Consider the following 24152-nt stretch of genomic DNA (forward strand, 5'->3'; position numbering starts at 1 on the left):
AGGGCCATTATCTACCAGACTCATGTGACTAGTTATGTTTTGGCCCACCTTTCTGTGGCTTCTCAAGTGGTTTCCAACCTTCCTGACTCTTGCGGGGAAATCTTCTTCCCTTCCCTGTTGGGTTCTGCCTCTGAACTTGCCTGCCGCAATATTAAATGCAGCTGATGCTTCCTCCAAGGCTGCTGCATTTTGTTTTGTTGTGAGGTGTTACTCTTGGCTTTGTCAGACTTTGCCTAATGGCATTAAGGTCAAACTATGGATACTTTGGGTAATAAAAATTGTTGGTGCTACTGCTGCTTAACTTTAAGTCTCCAGGATAAGGCTAGAGCACTGAAGGAGTTGAAACATATTTTTGTTTCTCCTGTTCCTAAGTTTCACAGGAATTGCCTCTCCAAATCTACTTTTGTGTGCAGGCAGTCTCGCTGTCCACCCAAAGGAAAAAAAAAGGATTCCAGACCCGTGTGTCTTGCTACGTCTGCTCAAATGTCTACTTCCCAGAAACCTACTTTACAGGATGAGCTGGATTCCTTTTGACAGTTGGTTTTCCCTTTCCCTGGGCAGTATTCCTTTATCCCTCTGTCTTTTCCTGTCTCTTCCAAATTGGTTAAATATAACAGACCCTTGGGTTCTGTACGCTATCTGTCAGGGATATTTCATGGTTTGAAAATCCTTTCCTCCCTTTTTGGGCATCCCTCAGCCTCCTCATAATCAACTTCCTTGTTTTCCAGAGGTGCTGCATTCTGTTTGGATCTAGGGCATCACTCAAATTGTGCCCCCTGCCCAAGCAGAGAGGGGGTTTGGATCCAGGACATCATTCAAATCATAGCCCCTGCCCAAGTAGAGAGGGAGTTTTATTCCAGAAACCTTTTGGCTCACAAAAGGGAGGGCACTTGGAGACCGATTATGGACCTTTTCCAGCTCAACACCTTTCTCGAGATTCTTTCATTTTGGATGTTTTTTCAGACTTTTTTCCTCTTCTCCAGGCCTTTTTTGGTCTCTCTGGACCTCCAGGATGTCTACCTTCATATCCTCATCCAGTCCTTTTTCAGGAAATGTTTGTTTCTCTGTTTATTTCTTACATTTTCAGTTCTCTGCTTTGCCCTTTGGCCACTGTACTGCCCAAGGGTATTCAAATGCCTTGCTCAACTCATTGTTTTTTGCAGGTTGAGAAGTTCAGGTCTTTCCTTATTTGGACGATCTGCTCTTTCAAGACTCTTCCCCTGATGCTCTACTTCAGGATCTCCAGTTTACAATTTCCCTGTTGCGGACTCTAGGGTTCACCATGAACTTTCAGAAATTAGCTCTGACCCCTTCTCAGGATTATGTTTTCCTTGGTTGCAGGATCCAGACCATTCCCATGCAAGCATCTGTCTTTAACTCTCTTCAGTCTACCCTTTATCTTGCTTCAGTCACTGCCAGGGATTTTCTTAGGCTCCGCAGGTTCATGGCTTCCACCATTCCCATGCTCCCTCTGGCCAGACTGCACATGGAAAAACTACAGTGGTACCTCAGGTCATTTTGGCTCCAACATGGCCACCTCCTGGACTTCAGTCGCCTTCCTTCCTTGTCTCAAGTTCAAATTTCAATGGTTTATCCATCAATTTTCTGTCAACCCAGGGCTTCCTTTTCAGGTTCCAGTCCCTACCCGAGGTCAGATGCAGGGTAGGGGTTCCTTCTGCTCTTTCAAGGGTCAGGGTCTCTGATCTCCTCTTCAGAGCTAAGACCACTTCAGTCTAGAGGAGATGAGGGCTCTGCTTCTAGCTCTTCAAGCTTTCCATTCCCTCTTTTTGCGGTCCCCTCAATTGTTTATGGGTAATACAAGAGTGATGTAGTATGTCAGCAGTCAAGGGGGGTACATGTCGAGGGGGTACAAGGTCTTACCTTCTTTGCAGACTAGCACTTCAGTCTGGGATCTAGCTGTCTAGTATCAAAAGACTCTTCAGGCTGTTTACATTCCCTCACAACACAGTCTAGTGGCAGACTCTAATAGGTCCAGCACACAAGCTTGAGGGGATTCTTCACAGATGTATTCCTGGACATTGTCCATTGTTAGGGTATTCCTCAGATCTTTTTGTCTCTCCTCTGATCAGACAACTTCCTCTTTCCTGTTCTAGAGTCCCAAGTCCTCTGACTTGAAAAGTGGTCGTCCTGCCTTTTTCTTGTAAGGGGATGTTTCCATATACCTTCTTTCCCTTCCTTTGAGACCAGGAGTCGTGCACAAGATCAGGCAGGACTGTTCCCAAAATCTTGTTAGTGATTCCCTTTTGGCCCACTCTGCATTGGTTCCCCCTTCTTTCTCACTTGACCAGGGGCAATCACCGCATGTTAGCTCAATGGATGGACCTTCTCAGACAAGACAAAGGGGTCTCTTATCAGTCCTTACTTGTCCAGTCTTTAACTGATGCTGTGTGTGATAGGGTTTTGATTCCTTTTAGGCACCTCTTGTCTGAGGATGTGCTTAAGAGTCTTGTAGGTGGCCAGGAAGCTCACTACCAGGAAGTCATATTTGTCCAAACAGGGGAAAAATATTCTGTTAGGGGATACTGATGGCATGAGAGGCACCAGTCTTTGGAGGTTCCTCTCATTTTCTCTTATTTGTGTGATCAGCTCCATGCTGAGTTGGCATACTCTTCAGTTACAGCTCACCCAATTTCTGCTAGTCTGCCCTTAACTCTTCCTCTGGCCTTTAGTTCAGATCAAGCAATTTCTAAAAGGCGTCCTTCATATCAGGCTTCCCAGGAAGCCTATTCTGGCTTCCGGGGACCTCACTTTTACTCTTTTAAAAAATTGACTCTGGCTCCTTTTGATCCTGCTGCTTCAGCTTCCTTGAAACATTGTACTTGGAAGACTGTTCTTTTGCCTCTCCCTTCAGGCAAGAGGGTGTCTAAACTTTAGGCTGTCATGGCTGTTCCTCTTTTCTTAGTTTTCCACAGAGGTAAGGTGTCTTTGTACTAACCCTTATTTTATGCCCAAGGTGGTCATTGAGTTGTCCATTAATCAGTCATTTCGTTTGCCTTCATTTTTTCTGTCTCATAGTCTGCCAGAGAGAATATTCTTCATACCTTGGGTTTGCATAGGCAGTTCAGATATTATTTAGATAAAACTATAAAGTTTTTTATGAATCTGAGTAGCTTTTTCTTTTCCTTTTCCTTCATACTAGGTCTTTGGTTTTAGCTGTTTCTAAACAGACTTCCTTAATTTCTAAAGCCATTTCTTTGCTCTTGGTAAATATCTTTCCTCATCAGTAAAGGCTCATTCTACCAGAGCTGGTATGCCTGCTCTGGTGCTTTTCACAAGGGGCTGGATACCAATTCCAACCTTGAGGCTGCTGTGTGATCTTTTGTCAGTACCTTCACTAAGCATTGTAAGTTGCATGTTATTTCCAGGGCTATCCTGCATGAGTTTCTGGAGGGCTCTTCAATGCCGTCCCCTCCCAGTTTCCTCTTGAGCATTTGTGCTGTACCTTCAGTTATGAATACTGCAACAGTGATATGGAAGGACATTGTATAGTTGTGTAAAGTATAACAGTAGATGTCCTTCTCTTCACTGCTGCAGTATTCGCTTAGTCCCTCCCTCCTGTTCCCTTAGCCATAGCCTGTTGTTTCTTGACCTCCTGGCCGAGGGGTCTTCTCTTTCTCCTTTTGGATGCACATGTTCTCCTGGGGCGTTTTCCATTACGAGTCTGTGCATCCTTATGTCACCTTATCCCATGATGTTACATGACCTGTAAGTTCTAAAGGCTTTGGTATATTGTCTTGGATGTTGGGCTGTAAGAAAATAAAAATGTGAAGCGTTATTAGAAAAAACTAATGATGAAAAACTGTAATGCCAATGGAAATTCAAAAGATGGATTAAAATATAAATTTATTGACCACTCGTCGTCCTCCAAAGGAGACTTCATAGGTTCATAAATGTGTACTAGACTAATGGCCCTGGAGCCTTTACAAGCCTAGGCCATAGGATTATCCTGGCATCGTGTCACCCAACCTTAGTTCCTTGTGCCTCTGTCAACTAGAGTGACTGGAGCGATCCCCGGGGTAAATTTTCTATTTCCCATCCACTCATCAAGATTCCTCTTTAAGAGGGCCAGTGAGGTGCTCAGCTTGACATGTATGGGAAGTCTATTCCATAGCATGGGAAGTCTGGGTTGTGAACCTGTCCCTCCAGCATGTTCTTTTGATTTGTGGTAATGAGGTTGAGGTCTCTGGAGTGTGTGGTGTGGAGGGATTGGGATTTCGTTAGATGCAGTATTTCTAACAGAGCTGGGTCAGACATGGCTTTGTAAGTTCAAGCAGAGATTGCCTTTAAGTAGGCGATATGAGACCGAGAGTAGTTGGAGTTTTTCGAGTCTGTCCATATAGGACAAGTGTTTAAGGCCTAGGATGCTCTTTCTGAGGTACTTTTGTGGCCTCTCAGAATAATGTACACATGTAACAGCTATCAGTAGATGCAAACTACAAACTTATTTCATTGGATAATTACATAACTAAATTTAATTGAGTATTTAAATGTAATGCCAAAATCATCTTTCTCTTTGAACACATTGTTCACTTTACTTTTAGTGTACAATAAATATATAAAATAAACAGTGTAAACATCCTAAGTTTTAAAAACAATAAAACAAATGTTATTGAACTTGTTTTTTAAAAATAAGTAAAATTAGTAACATTACTTGCCCAGTTATAGCTTTCCAGACTTCACTTGCAATATGGGTGTAGTAGATCAGCATTCATTCAGTCTTGGGGGGGGGGGGCACATAGGTTATCAGACCAGTTCCCGAATTTGTAAAGTCACCTTTCAGTCACTTCTATGTGGATTTTGAGCGACCAGTTTCAAAGTTCCAAAATGGAATTCTCTAAAAACAACTTACTAAAGAATGCTTTATACAAAGCATTTTCATTTTTATTTGTAATGTCATAAATATGTTTGTAATTTTTTGTTTTAAAATATCATTCATTTTATCTAATTAGAAGGTGGAACATACAGCAATACAGACAACATCCCGAGTTACACCGTTCCCTTTCTGTAAAACTACTCTTGGACTTAAAAATGTTGTCTAATAGAATACTTCTAGCTTGTAAAATATATGTATACTGATTTCAACCCCCACAATGTGTGGTACCCCCTTATTATGCTACAAGATCACTGTCTATATTGGCCTTATTTTCCAACAACCTTTTAAAGTTAGGTGCTGTTTTAAAAATAGAAGTGGGTTCCAAACCTAACAAACTGTAGAGTGCAGGATTAGCTGTAAAAATACTCCAGGTCTTAACTATATTCTTAAATGCAGTGGAGAGGTTATTATACTTTAGTTATTAATGCTTGTTTGTATCTTAGGTTCATAGGTTCATACTAGGCTATCTGCCCGAGGGCATTTACAAGCCTAGCCCATAGTTTTGTGGCTTACGCCACCCCTTTAGTATGGGGAACTATACCCATTATTTTGCTGTGCCTCTGTTGAGCAGTGACACTGGTGTAATCCCTGGGGTATATCTGCGATCTCCCATCCATTGGTCAAGATTTCTCTTGAACAAGGCCAGCGAGGTGCTCTGCCTCACATATACCGGGATTTTGTTCCACAGCATAGGGAGTCTTTGGGAGATGAATCTATCCCTCCAGCACGTCCTATTAATAGCCGTGTCAAGGTTTAAGTCTCCCGCCCTTGTGGCTCTGACGGATCTAGATTTTTTGAGGTGAAGCATATTCATCAAATCTGGGTTTGACATGGCCTTGTATGTTAGGCAAAGGTCACCTCTGAGCAAGCGGTAAGCGACTGAATAGAGCTGGAGTTCTTTCAGTCGGGCAGCATAGGACAGATGTTTGAGACCCTTTATCCTTTTGGTGAGGAACTTTTGTGGCCTCTCAAGCTGCTGCAAGTGTCTGGTCAGATACATTCCGAATGGGGCATTGTACTCAATCATTGGTCTGATGAGTGATGAGTATAGGGAGACTATGACCTCCCTTGATCTAGATGAGAATCCCTTCATGATAAGGTGGGCAATGTAGAAGGTCTTCCTAACTACTTTGGCTACATGGGTGTCGAATGACAGACTACTATCAACCTGGGTCCCCAGGTCCCTGATAACTTCTTCTGTGCTCAGTGGATTTCCACCTATTTGGTAGCTAGGGGTAACCTTGTTTTTCCCGAAGGGTATGACTATGCATTTTTTGGCATTTAACTTTAGGCCATGGCTCTGGCACCAGTTATCCGTTTCTGTGAGACCCTTCTGAAGGATATCTGTGTCAGATGTGTTTTCTACTATGGCGCCCAGTTTGCAATCATCTGCAAACTTTGTCAGCCATAACCCTCCTGTGTTTGCTTGTACTTGGGAAAAGTAGATGCCAAACAAGAGTGGGCCCAGGACTGAGCCCTGTGGTACACCACTTGTGACAGGCTTTGAGTCTGACATGGCGCCAGCAACTCTGACCCTGTGGGTTCTGTCACTCAGCCAGTTTGCAACCCATCTTGTGATGTATGGGTTAACATTTAAGCTGATGAGTTTTTCAATGATACCCGAGTGGGGTATTGTATCGAAGGCCTTCGCCAGATCGAGGTAGGCTGTATGGACTGCCTTTCCCTCATCAATGGCTTTGGTGACTGTTTCAAAAAGTCAACCAAGTTTAGAAGGCATGATCTGCCTTTGACAAAGCCAAACTGGGATGGATCCAAAGTCTGCAAATTCCCTATGTCTTTATTTATTAGGTCCATTATGATCCTCTCCATGGCTTTGCAGATAAGGCTTGTCAAGCTAATGGGCGGTAATTTCCAGGGTCGGTGGAGGCACCGCCTTTGTGAAGTGGGACCACAGTTGCAGTGCGCCACTCCTGGAGTGCGTATCCAGAGGTAAGACTATGATTAAACAGCTGTCCTAGCTGTGGGTTTAATTCCTCGTAGAGTTCGTGGAGCACACAGCCGGGGACACCATCAGGTCCCATGGATGCTGTGTTTTTTGCTTTGGAGAGAGCAGTTCTCACTTGGGCGTTGGAGATGTTTGGGGGGCTGCAATCGCTTGGTATAGATATCTCTCCTTTTGGGGGGGGAGGGGGGGGGAGTTTGCACTGAACCTGTCAGCCAGTATGTTGGCAATGTCTGTAGGATCAGTAATCTTCACATCATTTTGAACTAGTTCTGAGCATATCTGGGAGTTTCCTCCCTCCCAGGTTTCTAACATAGCTAAAGAAGGCCTTATGATTGTCTTTTGAGTCTTTAGCTATTTTTCTCTCAAAATTTGCTTTGAATGATTTTATGAGAGCTCTTAGTTTTTTACTTATAGTGATCAAGGGTGTCTTACCTTTTAAGGATTTTGCTCTATCTTGTAGTAGCTTCCTCCTTTTGTTGTAGAGTTTGTTTATGGCTGGGGTCCACCAGACTGGTCGCTTGCCTTTGGTACAAAGAGTCTTTGTTTTGCTTGGGATTGCCTTATCCATGCAGTCCTGCAGGTGCTGGTAGAAGGCATTTGTAAGTGATTCAGCGGCTTGAGTACTGTTTTCCGCCGGCTCGGGGGCCTTAAAGGAGACCACACTAGTCTTTAGAAGTGTGAAGTCGGCTTTCGAGAAGTTCTTTACTGTGGTCATTTTTATTTCAGGTGGGGGTGGGATGAGGACCTCCAGCGAGATTAGTTTGTGATCTGATCTCACCAGTGAGGGGTATACTTCCGGTGTTGAACATTGTGCTCCAATGTTCGTGATGATGAGATCAAGTATGTTTTCTCCTCTTGTGGGGATGGTGACTAGTTGTTCCATGGCATTTGAGTTTATGAATTCCAGGAACTTTTGGGCTAGGGTGTTTGGGCTTGAGTAGTGTACCCAGTCTATATTAGGGTAATTGAAGTCGCCTAGTATGATGATGTTTGGTGATACATTTATCCCCTCTAGTGTTTTCAGGAAGGCCATGTGAGGTTCCTGAGTTTGTGAGGGTGGCCTGTAACATGCTACAATTTGCAGAGCAGTCTTGCCTATGGTTAATTGCACCTGGATGGTCTCCGATGCATCGTGCGTTGCCACCAGTCTTGAGGTGTGGGTGTCCTTGATGAATATGGATACCCCCCCTCCTTTCTTGGTATTGTCCGGATTTTGGGGCCGGAACGCATGATATGAGGTAAAACCTGATAGTGCTGGGGTGCTCCTTCCCTTTTAATTTTCCATTCTGTTTAACCCAGTTGCCAGTATGGGTTTGTATTTAACCCCTCCCCCCCACCTTCATTAAATACCTCACTGCAAAAATTAAGGTCTCAGGGTAACCTTTTGTCATGAAAATATCTTTTAACATCCCTGGAGAACTGGAGGAGTTATAATTGTCAATCAAAAAATGTGGTCTACCTTGCTAAATGTTTAAAATGCCATGCTTTCTACATTGGGAAAACCTCCATTTAAGAGAGAATATATGAACATTTATTAGATATTAATAAAAATAAACAAACATACTTTATACAGACATGTTCATTTGCATAAAGATAATAGTTTTGGATTTTGTTATTCAACAGATTGCTTCTGATCCACAAGGGAGAGCCGTGCTGAACATTTGTAAGTGCGTGAGCTTAAATGGCAACTGCGGTTAAATGCTATTCTGCCCCCAGGATTGAATGAGTGTACTAGTATTAATTGTGTTTTAAGGTTGAAAAGCTTTGAAGGTTTTTAATGGACTTTTAATTACTTAATTGTTTCAGTAATTGCACTAGGAAATTAAGATCATGGGTTAATTGTATTGGTGTAAGTTCAATATGACTGTATATAAGGAAAGTGTTTTGTTAGTTCTGAAGAGGTCCCTATGAGATGTTGGGATGAAAGTGCTTAACTGTGGTATAAATAAAGTGGATTTCAGTTTTAATTCTTTGGTTGGTTGCAATAAGGCCAACATAGACTAATCTTTTAGCATAACAAGGGGGTACCACTCGTCGTGGGTGTTGCAGTTGGTGTAAATATATTTTACAAGAAGGAAGTATACCGTTAGACAACATTTTAAAGTCTAGAGTGATTTTACAGAAAAGGAAATGTGCAGCTTCGGGGGAGGGGGGGTGTCTATACTCATGTTCCGCCTTCTGTCTGAGTAAAACTGAATGAATGACATTTTAAAACGAGAATTTACAAACATACTTGTATTACAAATAAAAATGAAAACAATGGTCTATATAAACATTTTTTCTTGAGTAGAAGGTTGTTTTCGAAAATTCTGTTTTTGGATTTTGAAACGGGTCACTCAAAATCCGCATGGAAGTAATTGGAGGGTCTATGTAAAATCAGCGAATGCTTAAAAAAGCAAACTCTGATTTATCGCCCCTCTTTAAGCGAAAGTTTAAAATCCTGAACACTTGGAACAGTGATTTTTCCTCCCAGGGGGAAAAAACACTGTTCCACACACAAAAAAAAAAAAAATGGGGGGCTTCGCCCTGACAACCCCCGATGTAGGGGGCTGTGCTCCCACACCCCTACTTAAATATACTAACTTCAAGATTGCACCACAGTGGGGGAAATGGCAAAGTCCTGAAAACGGCCCAGCGATTTAAAAAAATCTCTGTTCAGAGTGTTCGGGATCTTAAGCTTTTGCTTAGAGGGTCGATCAATCAGGGTTTGCTTTTTTAAGCATTCGCTGATTTAATATAGACCCTAATTGGAAGGTGACTTTAGAAGTTTGGGAATTGGTCTGGCAACTTGTGTAAGACTGCAGTCCAAGTTGTAGCCTGCTACAGACCCCCCACCATCCCCCAAGATTCTCACTACACACCCTAATACTGGGTGATTTAAACTACCCTGCCATTAACTGGGAAAACTACTAGTGTACCAACCTTGGCACAACTGTTCTTGGAATTCATAAATTCCGATGTCCTGGATCAACTAATCCATAGTTTCACCAGGGGCTCCAATATCCTAGACCTGGTCATTACCAACATGGGAAATCGATGCTCCACACCTATGGTCACCCCTTCATTGGTCCAGTCTCGCCATAAGCTAATCACCCTTGACATCCACATCCTCTCCCATCCCCCAGTAAGGAAACCTCCGCAAAAAACTTCTCCAAAGCCAACTTCATGCTACTCAAGTCAGAAGTGACAAACTTCATGACACCCATGCAGACGGGAACTGAAAGTTCGACTGCTGAATCCTACACTTAAGGCACTGTACGAGCACATCCACTCGTGCATGAATCGGCCATCCCAAATAGAACTAAGACTCTCTCCTCCAAAAAAAGGAAGCCAATCTGGTGGTCCCCTGCCATAAACAAAAGGAAGAAACTGTTGCAGAAGAGAGGAAAATCCCAGGATGCAAAAATCTTTTACCAGGCTCTGTAAGAAGCGGAGATCTCTCATAAAGTCCTCCAAAGCTAGTTACGAAAATAAAATTGCCAACCACAAGGCATTCTATAGCTATGTCAAGAATCTAAATGGCAATGCTCAGATCTGCTCTGAGCTACAACAGAATGGCATTTAAATATACTGATCCCAAGGATATTGCCAATATCCTGGTAGATCGATTCAGTGCCAACTTCACTTCCCTCAAGGGCCCATCTCGATACCAGAAAATTGCCAAATTCCGGTAATAATGGACACGGGTAGAAGCCACACTCTCCAAAGCTATGAATACAGCATCCATGGAACCAGACGACATCCCGGGCTGTGTACTACATGAACTACAAAATGAACTGGCACCTCTTCTAAGCGTCCTGTTTAATCATAGCCTCTCCTCAGGCTTCGTGCCCACTGAGTGGCACACTGGTACAGTTATCCCACTCCACAAGGGGGATCCACCGTGGATCCTGGGAACTACTGCCCCATCAGTCCGACGAGCCTGATCTGCAAGGCCATGGAACGTATTATCATGGAACTTGTAAACAAAGACATTGGCAACCTTCAAACACTGGACCCTACCCAGTTTGGGTTCGTGAAGGGCCGATCTTGTCTTCTGAACCTGATTGACTTCTTTGAATCAGTCTCCAGAGCTTTGGACGAGGGTAAGGTGGGCCGCACAGCCTGTCTGGACCTCGCCAAGGCCTTCGACACCATCCTCCACTCTGGAATCCTAGATAAACTTACTAAACTGGGCATTAATCCCTATGTCACTCGATGGGTTGCCAACTGGCGTACTGACAGAACCCACACTATATAAAAGTAGCAGACTCCAAATCCAGCTCCAGACAAATGGAGTACCTCAGGGCTCATTCCTGAGACCGCTCTTGTTTGGCATCTACTTCTCTGAAGTACAGGCCAACACTAAGGGACTCTGGTTAACAATGTTTGCAGATGACTGCAAACTGGGAGCCATTATTGAATCCTCAAATGATGTGGATATTCTACAAAAGGGCCTTACAGAAACAGATGCTTGGCACCAGAAACAGATGCTTGGCACCAGAGCCATGGGCTCGAGCTTAATGCCAAGAAATGTAAAGTTATCTCCTTTGGAAAAAAACATGTACCCATGAATTACCACAAGTGGCAGTACACTAAACACCGAAAGTGTGATAAGAGACTTGGGGACACAGGTGGACAGTGGTCTCACCTTCGATAACCACATCGCCACAACAGTCAGGAAATCCTTCTGTGTGGCACACCTCATCACTAAGGGCTTTTCATCCAGAAAAAAGGAGGTCATTGTCCCACTGTACTCATCCCTCATTAGACCCATTATAGAATACAACACCCCATTTGGTATGTACCTCTCAAGACATCTGCAACAACTGGAAAGGCCGCAAAAAGCCTCACTAAGAATCACAGGCCTAAAGCACATTCCCTATGCTGACCATTTAAAAAAAAAAAAAAACACCAGCTATACATTTGTCATCACAATGAACAAAACATGCTGGAGGGATAGGTTCCTGACCCAGAGACTCCCCAGACTCTGGAATAGACTGCCCGTACATGTCAAGCAGAGTGCCTCTTTGGCCCTCTACAAAAGGAACCTTGATTGGAAGGGAGATAGGAAATTCACCCCAGGGATCATGTCAGTCACCCTGTTAGACAGGGGTCCAGGGAAATAAATATTGTGGCAAGAAATAGCCAGGGAATTATGGCTAGGCTTGTATAGGCCCTAGGGCAGATAGCCTCACAGGTTCATAGGTTGGTACTAGGCTATGTGCCACCTTTCCCCCAGGATTATATGAATGTCAATCTAGTACACCCATAGTGCAAATGAAGGCTAGAAAGCTATAACTGGATTAGTAATTCTAGTAATTTTACTTAAAACAAATCTTATTGAACTTAAGTTATTGCTCTAAACGCAAGTCTGTTTACACTGTGTGTTTATTTTTATATATTTCACGCTAAGAGTATCGTCAATGATGCGTTTAAAGAGAGTTGATTATGGTATTAATTTTAAATGTTCAGTTTTACTCAATTTAGATATTATGTAATTATCCAATGAACTGAGTTTGTAGTTTGTATGTATTGGTGGCTATTTACATATGTACATTATTCTGGTGAAGTTTCCCTTTTATAGGGATGAAAATGCTTAATAAATTTACATTTCTGATGTCTTATTCATTCCTTCTCATGATAGGGTCTCTGATCCGGCCATTGGATCCAGTTCGGCCACATTCTCCAGCCTTTGATCCGACCTCAAGCTTCTCCCTCTTACCCATAATGCACTACATCCAACCAAGCACCTCAAATCTCATTTGCCGCTTCATTGTCCTGACACTGATCTCTATGCTAGAGTTATATGTTAAGTTACAAATTAGAATTAGTCCTAGTTTTACTTTTTTAGTCTAAAGTTAGTTACCTTTCACTTTGGCCTTTTGATGATTGTCCATTTGATTGGTTTTTGTTAGGCTTTGTCATCCTGTCTGACAAACCTTCTCCCTGCTTTAAGCATTGCACTTCTTGTGTGGACGTAAAATCCCCAATCAGGATGCCCACACGGAGTGCATGTATTGCTTAGGTGCAGACCATTTGAAGGCAGTGTGTGCAGTCTGTGTTTTGTTTAATCCTTGGGCTATAGCTGATGGATGTAACAAGTTGATTCTGAGGAGTTGTCTTCCATCATCGGCTCCTGAGGTTCAAATCCCTTCCTTGGCTTCCACTTCATTGTCTTCTGCTAAAGAAGCAAAAAAAGAGTTCTCTCCTTGAGAAATCCTCTAGAGCCCAAAGCCAAGTCAAGGAAAACTTCGGATCTGACCTTCTCGGATCCGAAGAAGTCTATCTCCTCAAATCCAGAGACAATTGTCGCCTCCACTGTTTGCTCTGGTGTCTGATCCAGTGGCTCAGGCTCCGAGCGCTTTCAGCAGATATCGTTCTCGCCAAGTTAAATAAAAGCTCTCTCACCCCCCCCCCCCCCACCTTGTCTGCTTCTACCAGATCCTCTAGAGGCTGGTCCAAGGCGAACATAGACAGGATGATGAGGAGGTTTCTCAAGTCCCAGATCCAGATGGGGGTAGTCTCGGCTCTGTCTCCTGTTGGATCTTTGAGCTACCCATGCCATAACATCAAGACTCCTTCTCCAATCCAGCCTTCTGTTTCCGAGTTGCAAGGTTTGGGACTGCTGCGTGTCAGGTTCGGTGCAGGGGAACCTCCCATCTTCAATGCCGATGCTACCCTTGATCAGCCCTGATTCTTTTGGAGCAGAGTGATTCTTGGAGCGGAGGTGTCAGTGCTGGGTCCGGGGAATGGGATCATCTTAGTCTTTGTTGGAACCATCTCTTTCATTTGGTGCCTCAGCACTTAACAGCTCGAGTCTGATCCCTTCTGGAGGCTGTGGATCTGGTTTGAGTCCTAACTATGGCTTCAGCTTTGGGGCGGATGGAGAGGACCTCTCCCGGTCCGTCCACTTTTCAGGTAGTGGAGAGGGTTTTCTCCCGAGATCTGTCACCGCATGTCCTGCAGTCCAGTCCTGTACCCCCCATCGGGTTTGCCATGTGCCCATTTGTCCTGCCCTGAGTTAACCTATTCTGAGTGGCCTCTAGGATCTTTCTGCCCAGGAGGGATCCCATCTTCCGATACATTCCCAGAGTACCCCGCTGAGGAAGTTCCCTGGAAGATGATGTGCAGAAGGAGGCTTATTGACTCCCCATTGGAGTCCTTAACCAAAGGCACTGACTTTAATGAGGGGAGAGGATACCCCTGGTCCCCACCTGAGGACATCTGGTTGGAGACATTCTAGAAATCTTGAAGCAGACAGGTGGGTGGTCTGCCCAGCCGCCTCCTCCTGAGGAGTCAGTGCTCTTGAAGGCATTTGGGGCAGGTCCATCTATGACCTGGGTGACTCTGGTGACTCCTCTCCCCCAGTGGGTAACCTTGTTGATTTCGTGTCGCACCAGACATGGAAGGAAGTAGACACCATCAAGCCCATCCCCAAGTGCCCTGATAGGTTCCTGGTACCTCTGGCAGATAGAAAGCATTGGAGCAAAGGTCCCATAGTTGATGCCATACTAAGAAAGAACTGGCAGAAGACGCTGCCAATGTCCATCCGCCTAACAGGGCGTCTACAACATTGGATAGGATTGGAAAGTGCGTTTATACCTCGGCCTCCTTTGCGCTAATGTCATTAAATTACCTAACTCACTTTAACTGGCTGCAGAGACATCTGATCAGTGAGTTTTCAATGTGCTTCTCACTCTTTCTGTCTATGCCTGCGGAGGAATTTATGAAAGCTTCTCTAAACTGACCACTCTGTGTTCTGTCAGCAACTCCTTGATGAGGGTAAACTCCCATACAGCAGAAGGTACCTCACGAGCGGCTGGTTCAGGACTTTCCCTAAGGAGGTATGCCTGGATGAGGTTATGTGTTTTTGGGGAGCCTGTTAAGGTATCCTTTGTGAATGCCCCCTACAATGGCTGTTCACTGTTTGGGCTGTTGTAGAGATACACTCACTCACAGCGAAAAGGACGGGAAGACCCTTTTTGCTGTAGGAATCTGATTTTAGATGCCTCAGACGTCCTTCTCTAGGAACCAATGCAGAGGCAAGAAAATGTGGTTTCATAAATCTCAAGGTCCTTTCCAGGGCCTGCATGGGGTACCCTGGCTAGAGGCAGAGGAGGAGGGTTTAATGATGGGCACCACCATAGAGGCAGAGGAGGCCTGAAAAGCCAGGGCTTCAGAGACGCCTTTTCCGATAAGCCTGTCAGCGCTTCTGAAGTGCTGCCAGACTATCCATCTCTGGTGGCAGTTGGGGGTCTACTCGCTTTGCAGTCAAGCCTGGACCCATTTGATTCAAATCCCCTGGATGCGAAGCATAACATCCAGAGGCTACTGTATTCCCTTTTCCTTTCTCCCTCCAAACTCCAAAAACCTCCCTAACATGCCACGCCGTCAGAGGGAGCAGGCAGCACAAAAAAGTAATCAAAGAGGTCCCAGACAAACTGAGGATTTAGAAACCTACTCCCACTTCTTTTTGGTGCCGAAAAAGACAAGGGGACCCAAGACCCATTCTGGATCTAAGCAAGTTAAATGGTCATGTAAAGAAGTCAAAGTTTCAAATTGTTACGGTTCAGTCCATTCTGCCATTGTTTTGCAAGGATGATTGGATGTGCTTAATAGATCCCAAGGATGTGTACGATCACATCTAAATAGACAGGCACACCAGGAGTTGCCTGTGCTTTCGGCTGGGAGCCAGTCATTTCCAGTTCAGAGCCCTGCCCTTTGAGTTCACCACAGCCCCCTGGGTGTTCACTAAATGCATGGCAGTGGTAGCAGCTCATATGAGACTCGAAGAATTCTGGGTGTTTCCATACCTAGATGACTGGCTCCTTACAGCCTCCGCTAGGCATCATCTTATCCAAGCCAGACATTACTTAATCCAATTTTCACACTCTGTGGGCATCACTGTGAACTTAAACAAGTCCAGCCTGCTCTTGTACAGAACCTGGAATTCATAGGAACACAGCTGAATACTAGAGCTCTAATAGCCTCCCTCCACCTGCACTGTGTGATAACATTGAGGAATCAAGTCTGGGCATTCTATTATCAGTACTCCCCTGCATGGCTAGTCGTTCTAGGATCCATGTTGTCAGCAGCAATTCTGTTAGTTTCTCTAGCAACGTTTGTCTTGCAGATTCTTCATTGGACATTGGCAATACAGTAGTCCATTCTCTATTGGTCTCTATCCAGTCCCCATCAGCTTTACCCCAATTTGCAGATGTTGCATCATTTGGTGGCTTCTGTCTTGCAGTCCTCCTCCTAGGCAGATTTTGTTGTTTTTTTACCCCCCCCCCCCCCCCATAGTCAGTTACCACAGACACCTCCCAGTTTGGGTGTGGGGGGGGGCATTACAATGGGAAGATGGTCCAAGGCATGTGGTCCCCTATCAGGACCAGGTTGCTTATCAATGTCCTAGAGATGAGAGCAGTTCTCCTAATATTGCAAGCCTTTCAGGTCAGTCTTCCCTTAGGGACTATTGCAGTTCACACTGACATGTCTGTTGTCTGGTACATCAACAAGCAAGGAAGAACTCGTTCATACCCCGTTGTGCAGGGAGGCCATGAGGATGTGGAAATGGGTGATATCTTCAGACCACCTTCTTGTTGCAGTGCACATCCCTGTGCAGGGAGGCCATGAGGATGTGGAAATGGGTGATATCTTCAGACCACCTTCTTGTTGCAGTGCACATCCCGGGGGAAACCAACGACTTGGTGGACAGACTCAACAGATCAATCCTAGTTCCGCACGAGTGGCGAGCATGATCTTCAGCCACTCCGTCAACCTTACTGCAACCTCTTTGCCTCTCCCCTCGGCAACAAATGCAGCAAATTCTTCACTCTGATCCCTCCTCCGGGGGAGTCCCTGAGGGATGCAGTGGTCCACGATTGGCCCCCAGTTCTCCTGTATGCTTACACTCCTCTCCCTGTAATCCCAAAGTTTCTTCAGAAGGTAAGCAGACAGAGTTCAGTCATCCTCATTGCCCCCCTTATGGCCTTGTCAAGTTTTGTCCCCCCTTCCTCTGGTCTCATGTGAAATATCCTCCATGGATACTGGAGCCAAGACAAGACCTCTTTTCTCATCCGTTAGGGATGCAGCAACTGAAGCTTTGTGTCCTCAGGCTGACCACTTGGTTTTTCCACTTCCAACCCTAGCAAAACAGTCTGGCTTCCCCTATTCAAAAAATTCTTCTAGCCTCGTAAAAGGCTTCTACTAAGAAAGTCTACACCAGTAAATGGAAAAGGTTCGCCATTTGGGCTACAGATAGGAATATTGAACCTTTCTCTGCACCAATATCTGATATTCTGCTCTTCCTTAGTACCCTATTTAAGGAGGGAGCTAGCTTCTCCTTTCATCAAGCTTCAGTTGGGTGCTATTTCTAATTTTCAGTCTGCTAGTCAGTCTCGTTTCCTTTTCACCTTTAGATTATGCATATCCTTTATGAAGGGTATTTTTCTGTTGAGGCCTCCCATCAAGAACTGCTCCCTGCCTTGTGATCTCACTGTCGTGCTGCAGGCTTTGACTCTGGGACCCTTGAACCAGCTGCCACTTGCAATATAAAGTTTTTGTCATAGAAGACCATCTTTTTGGTGATTGTAACTTCGGCCAAGAGAATTTCTAAGCTGCAGGCCTTGTCCTCCAAACCTTACATAATTTTTCATAAGGATAGGGTCTCCTTGCATACCAACCCCTCTTATGCCTAAAGTAGCCATGGAAAACCGTATGTCAGTCCATCCATTTACCAGTGTTCTTCCCAAATTTTTCTAACAAAGGGGAGTATATTCTACATCTTCTCGACATTCATAGACTGTTTAGTTCTGTGCAGATAGAAACATAACACAGGAAGTCTGACCGATTGTTCATAGCCTTCTCGGCTTACAAAGTAGGCCAAGCAGTTTCCAAGGTTACTTTGGCAAAATGGATAACTGGCTGCATCTCTTCCTTTTACTTATTAAAGGGCCTAGAATTACCTTGTCATCCTAGGGCACATTACACTAGGGCTATGGCTCCTTCTTCCACCTTCTTGTCTAGATCCTTCATTGATATTTGTGCAGCAGCGAAATGGTCTAGCAATCGTACCTTTGTGGCACATTACAAGTTTGATATCGTTTCTAGGAGCAGGGCTTCCTTTGGCTCGATGGTACTCCGGCATATCCTTCCATGAGGGCCACCCGGGAATTATGTATCTGGGGACTGCGATTGTATTGTGAGGAGGAATGATGATGACAATATCAAATACAATGTTATGTCTTTCCATAACTTGGCATCTGTCTTGTCTATGGGATCATAGGAAGTTACTAGGCTAATGGCCCTAGGGCCCTTACAAGCCTAGCCAAGTTCTACCTTTATTTCAGTGATCAGCATAAATTGCCCTTCTCCAAGAGGGACACCCGTGGAATCCCCAGGTGAATTTGTGGTTACCCATCCAATCGTCCAGATTGTGTTTAAAGAGGGCCAATGAGGTGTTCTGTTTGACATGAAGTGGGAGTCCATTCCAAAGGTGTGGCAGCCTCTGAGAGACAAATTTGTCCCCTCAGCAGGTTCTATTAATGTAATGTCCCATACCAAGTTAAGGTCTTTATTGGTAATGCTGCATATCTGCAAGTCAATTGGTAAATGGGTTACTCACTCTAAAGTAGGGTCATAGATTGCCTTATATGCAAGGCATAGGTTGCCTCTGAGTAGTCTGTATGAAACAGAATAAAGTGAGTGACTATGATTTCAGATGATCCACATAGGACAAATGCTAAAGACCTTGAGTTTTCCTTGTGAGGAACCTTTGTGGTCTCTCCAGTTGCTGCATGCACTTGGAAAGGTACATACTAAAAGGGATGATGTACTCAATTATTGGCCTGATGAGGGAAGAGTAGCGAGGTTATAACTTTTTTTTATAAATACATTGCCCTTACTTATGAGATGAGCAATATAGAATGCCTTTTTTTACCACTGTGGAGACATGGTGATCAAAGGTAAGGTTACTGTCAACCTTTGTGACCAGGTCTCTCACCACTGAGTGCGTACTTGGGGTGTTGTTGATGTGGTAGTTAGCAGGAACATCACACTTACCGAAAGGTATTGTAATGCATTATTTTACACTGAGTTTAAGGCCATGAATTTGGCAGCAATCATTAGTTTGTGTAAGGCCCTCTTGTAGGATGTTGATATCATTTGGAGAGTCTATAACCTCTCCCAGTTTGCAGTCATCAGCAAACTTTAGTCTGCCAGAGACATTGTTTTAGCGTGAACTTTGAAGAAATAGACTCCAAAAAGTAGAGGTCCCAGGACTGATCCCTGTGGAATACCACTGTTTGTAGGTCTGCTGTTGGAGGTGGATTCCCTTATCTTGACTATATGGGTTCTATCACTGAGCCAGTTAGCGACCCATCTAATGATATAAGGGTTGATACTTAGCTGAGTGAGTTTGTCAATGATGCCTGAGTGGGGGATAGTGTCAAAAGCCTTGGCTAAGTGTAGGTAGGCTGTATGCACCAATTTCCCCTCTTCCAGGGCCTTGGTGACTGTCTTAAAGAAGTCCACCAGGTTTAACAGGCATGATCTCCCATTGACAAATCCAAACGGAGTAGGGTTAAGTGTTTGGAGATTACCCATGTCTTTGAGGTCCATGATGATTCGCTCCATGGTATTGCAGGTAAGATTAAGTTAGGCTAATAGGTCTGTAGTTCCTGGGGTCCATGGAAGCACCACCTTTGTGCAAGGGGATAACAGTGGCCACTTTCCACTCAGCTGGGACGAAGCTATAATTGAAAAGAGTACCCAGTGGTGGTGCTAATTCTTGTTTGAGCCCATGTGGGATGCAACCCAGGATATTATCATGTCCCGTAGATGCTGTGTTTTTGGCCTTGGGGCATTTATGACCTGCTCTTTAGAGTTACAAGGTGGAGGATAAGTGGTAAGGATGTCATGGGGTACTTGTGGCAGGGACAGGGGGTGAAGTTTTCACAAGACCTATCAGCTAACTGGTTAGCTTTGTCCACAGGCTCAGTATATGTGATGTCATTAACTACCAGTTCAACACAAATCTGGGCCTTTCCTTTTAGTTTACGGATGTAATTAAAGAATGCCTTGTGGTTGTCCATAATTGAAGAAGGTAGTTTGGAGTCTTAGTTTGCTTTGGAAGACTTCACAAGAAGACTTATTTGCTTGTTTAAGCTGAGGAGGGAGTGTTCCCAGTTTAGGGCTTGCTCTCTCTTAATCGTAGCCAACGATTTCTTCCACTTATTGTAAAGCCTGTTAATGGCAGTTGTCTACCAGGCAGGTCTGCTCCTCTTTGAGGAGCTTGTTTTGGTTCTTTCAGGTATGGCTGAGTCAATGCAGTTATACAGGTGTTTGTATAAAGCATTGGTATAGAACTCAGTGTTGTTGCCAGCTCATCCTTGAGATGAGGTGCAGTAAAGCTATTTTTATCCTTCTCGTAAGAGGTTATCTGTTTTGGATGAGCTTTTTAGTTTAGTTGCTACGGGGGGGGGGGGGGTGCAGGTGTAATAGTTACTTTGAGACTGATTTGTAGTCAGATCTCACTAGGTAAGACCTTTATAGTGGGGTGTTAACAGTGGTCCCCCATATTGGTAAGCACCCTTCATTTCTCCACAGTTTTTCAGCAAGCCATCCCCCTGCCTCATTCTTTTAGAGGATCGTGTTGCATGGCGGTAAGCATAGGTACCATGTCTGAGCTTCATCTGCCATTCCTTTACTAGCTGGGTGTTGAATTTTATGGAATCGGCAAACTTTGAGTTGCTTGGGTGGATGTAGTGTATTATTGAGTGAGAGAGGAGCTCGAGAGTATGATCCAAGTCTGGAGAGAGTGGCCAAGCCAGATCTGAAGGTTTGATCCGAGACCCTATCGTGAGGAGGAATGAAGATGGACAACACAGATGCCGAGTTATGGTGAGGCATAACATTTTTTAATCCATCTTTTGAGCTTCCCCTTGGCATTATTATAGTTTCTGGATGTTGGGCTATCCTTGGTGGGAGATGGCCTTCTCTTCACTGCTGTATTCATAAATGAAGATATTTACTATTATGTTGACGTTTTACACATCTGTACTTTCTTTTCAGCTATTTCCCACTAAATAACTTGTTTGTGTCACTTTATTTTAAAGTGGTTACAGATATTCGTAGGCTTAATGAGAGTTTTCTGCATTTCTATCCTTGTTATTTTAGAAATTTGCCTGCATTCTTTTGTTTATGCTACCCAAATTATTTAGTTTCTACATTGCCTGGTGGTGGTAAACTTTTAGCACTTTGTTTTTGATTTGTTTGTTTTTCTTGCCACCCTTTTCTGCATGTGGTTCCCAAGCACTGTACAATGTGGTCTTACCTGTACAATGGGGTCTTATCTCTATTTTTTCTTTAACTTAAACTGCGTTGAGGGTTTGTAGTGTTTCTTTAGTATTTTTTCAGTGAGTTACCTACAACATCATGTCCCAAATCTAAAACCTCAAGTTGAGCTATTCCTTCCTTCATTTCTTGTAAAACCTGCTGTTTCTGAAGTTAAAGCCCTAACATTTTTTTTTTTACTTTATCTCAGTGGTTGTTAGTCCTTTTAAGTACAGTCCTCTGTGAGAGGTGTAACATCAGTATTGCTAATTTGTGTATTGTTTTATGTAATAGTTACCTGTAAAACATTGATAGTGAGCATCCCAAGTGTTGACTGACTTTTTTCTACAGCAGAGATGCTGAAGTTCATATCTGGTGGATAAAAGTTCCACACTAATGTACTGGGATCTCTTCTGTTAGTGTTTTATCCCCTCCTCATGTGGAGAGGCATTTAAGTCACATTGGTCCTAAATAGTGAGTCTGTATTTCCAGCCTGTTTGGTTACTCCACATTGCCCATGCCTTATACAGGCTATATGCTTATGAGACTAATGATATTCTGTGAGCATGTTTTTTGTCATGTGTTTGGCATAATGCATCTGCTTGCAAATTATTTCCAAGAACTGAACCATAGCTGCATCATTCTAGTATAGCCACCTTTTTCTGGCTGTCCTTCCATGTTCCTCTTGCTTATTGTTGTTAAACTTGGCTCACAACTAATTGGCTCACAACTAATTTGCTGAAGTGCGAACGATGGGAATGGGTTGAAAGAAAAAAACTGAAATTGATTTTATTGAAGTTTTGAAAAAATGTTCTCCTGTGGTGAGAAAAGGTGTTACATTCACTTGCCTTCCTTCTACTTGAATCAGGTTGTGTCCCTAAATCTTGGGCGATGAGGAGAAATGCATCTTTGCAGTGTTCCTTCAGAGAATGCAGCTTTCACAAAACTCCTATTTTGGCTAAGTACTGAGAACATGATGCTTGATTTCAAACTCACCTTGTGCCCCCACTCCCCCCCCCAAACACACACACTTTCTTCATAGCCCAGTGTTTTGTTGGTGGGTGGGAGTGGGGGCACAAGGTGAGTTTGAAATCAAGCATCATGTTCTCAGAACAGAAGTTTAAAGACCACTTTCAAGGCAAGGTAATTCAAATTTTTTGTTGCTTCTTTTAATGCCATTTTTCCTGTTTAGCTATGAACTGTATTTCTTTTCTTCCTATGTTCAAGAAATAATAGAAGTATGCAGGAATCTTACTTGCCAGATCTTTCACAAGGAGGCCTCTCTTGAAGATTTTTTAGGATGTTTTCTTTTAAACCTGGAATGTACAAAAGGTCGTGCTTAATACCTTTTTTCATAAGCTGCAAACTCTTTTGGCAGACATTCAGGCCTGGCATTTTTACCTTTATCACCAGAAAATCATTTGGTCGATTTTTAAATTCCCCCTCACTGTATAGGAGCAGTATGTGGTTAGAAAGTGCCTTTTTGTTACCTTCTATAGACTGAAGTCAAGGCAACCAGCCGTTTGCCCTGTTTTTAAGTAAGTTGTTAGACATTAAGGTGTAGCTATTGATGTTTGCTTTACTGGCTGTCTCTTCCCATTCACAGTACAGCAGTCAGTGAGGTAGAGGTGTCAGTTTATGCCATATATTTCCAGATTGATAAGATAGGTTGATTTTGAATATTGATTATTGTTAGTTTACTGTAGGATATTTAAAACAGTCAGCTTTCCCTTGGCAGTAAACAGGCACAGTGAAGAAGATAAAGCCATATTTTTGTGCTAGAACACTTAGTTTTAAGTGGAATTTTCAAGTTCAAAATGTCTCCCTTGCCGCCAGACAGTCTGCAGTTTTTTGGGTTGATCATAGGTAAGTGACAGGGCAGCTGTTTGTAAACTTATAGCAGCATACTTGTAGACTTGTCAGTGGACTGACTGATTTTTTTTTCTGTAGTCAGTTAATGTACTATGTGGTATTCATTAGGACATTCTCTTATGACTTATCGGACTGTTCACTTTGTGATTTGAGATTATACTTCATTAGGGGTTTTCTATGTAATACTGAATTATGTTTATTTAAAAGAAGAAATAAATGCAAACAAGCGTTGCCTCTAAAAAAGTAAACTTTAGTTAACAAAATGTTGTTTCAAAGGATTAATACTCCAAGAAAACAAGGTGGTCTTGGAACAATGAAGATTCCACTTCTTTCTGATCTGACTCATCAAATTGCAAAGGATTATGGGGTATACTTGGAGGATCAAGGACATACACTCAGGTAACTGTGGCAGTTCGGTCAAATTTGCACATTATGAATGCTATTCTGAATTATTTTAAGCATTGCTATTTGACTGAGAATTATCGCAACTTTTTTTCCTTTCTTTCTTAGAGGCCTTTTTATAATTGATGACAAAGGAGTTCTTCGACAGATTACAATGAATGATCTTCCTGTTGGCCGATCAGTAGATGAAACTCTACGATTGGTTCAAGCATTTCAGTACACAGACAAACATGGAGAAGGTACAGAGTTTATTACATATTTACTGTGTACAAAGTACATAAGAATTTGCCTTTAGCTCCTGGCACGGGGAAGCTTTTTGTTAAGTAACAAAAATGTTTTAGTGCTGCATCAATAGAGAGCTGACTGAGCTTAGTCACAAGGCTTCTGTGTCTGGATCAAAACCAGCAGTATCCCATCACCTCAGTTAAAATTTGAGGATCTTTGATATTTCTTCTGTGTAGTACCTTATACATACCAGCAGGCCTTCTCACTTAAAGTAATATGAAGGCCATGTAAGCCCAGCTACTTCTGTGCTTCTCTGCTGCTTTTTTGAGATTATGGGCCCTGTAAAAAGGATTTGATCTGTAATGTTTATTTCGTGACATAAGTGGTATGCTGAATGAGTATGTGAATTATAAAGGTTATAGATGCGATTAGTTGATGCGTGCAGAAAGATTCCATAAAACATTTTATAGGATAAGG

At 43.3% G+C, this 24152-nt stretch overlaps 1 protein-coding gene across 1 annotated transcript in view; it reads left to right on the forward strand.

Annotated features, from left to right (window-relative positions):
- PRDX4 (peroxiredoxin 4) overlaps positions 1 to 24152 on the forward strand; it is a 158238-nt gene that overhangs the window by 63013 nt on the left and 71073 nt on the right. Inside the window, exons 4-5 of the mRNA XM_044072290.1 lie at positions 23325 to 23447; positions 23559 to 23689. Of these exons, the coding sequence (XP_043928225.1) occupies positions 23325 to 23447; positions 23559 to 23689 (254 nt within the window). The remainder of the gene's footprint in view (positions 1 to 23324; positions 23448 to 23558; positions 23690 to 24152) is intronic.

This window comes from Protopterus annectens, chromosome 5.part0 (genome assembly GCF_019279795.1).
Source record: "Protopterus annectens isolate FY-2018-M chromosome 5.part0, PAN1.0, whole genome shotgun sequence".
Lineage (NCBI taxonomy): Eukaryota > Metazoa > Chordata > Ceratodontiformes > Protopteridae > Protopterus > Protopterus annectens.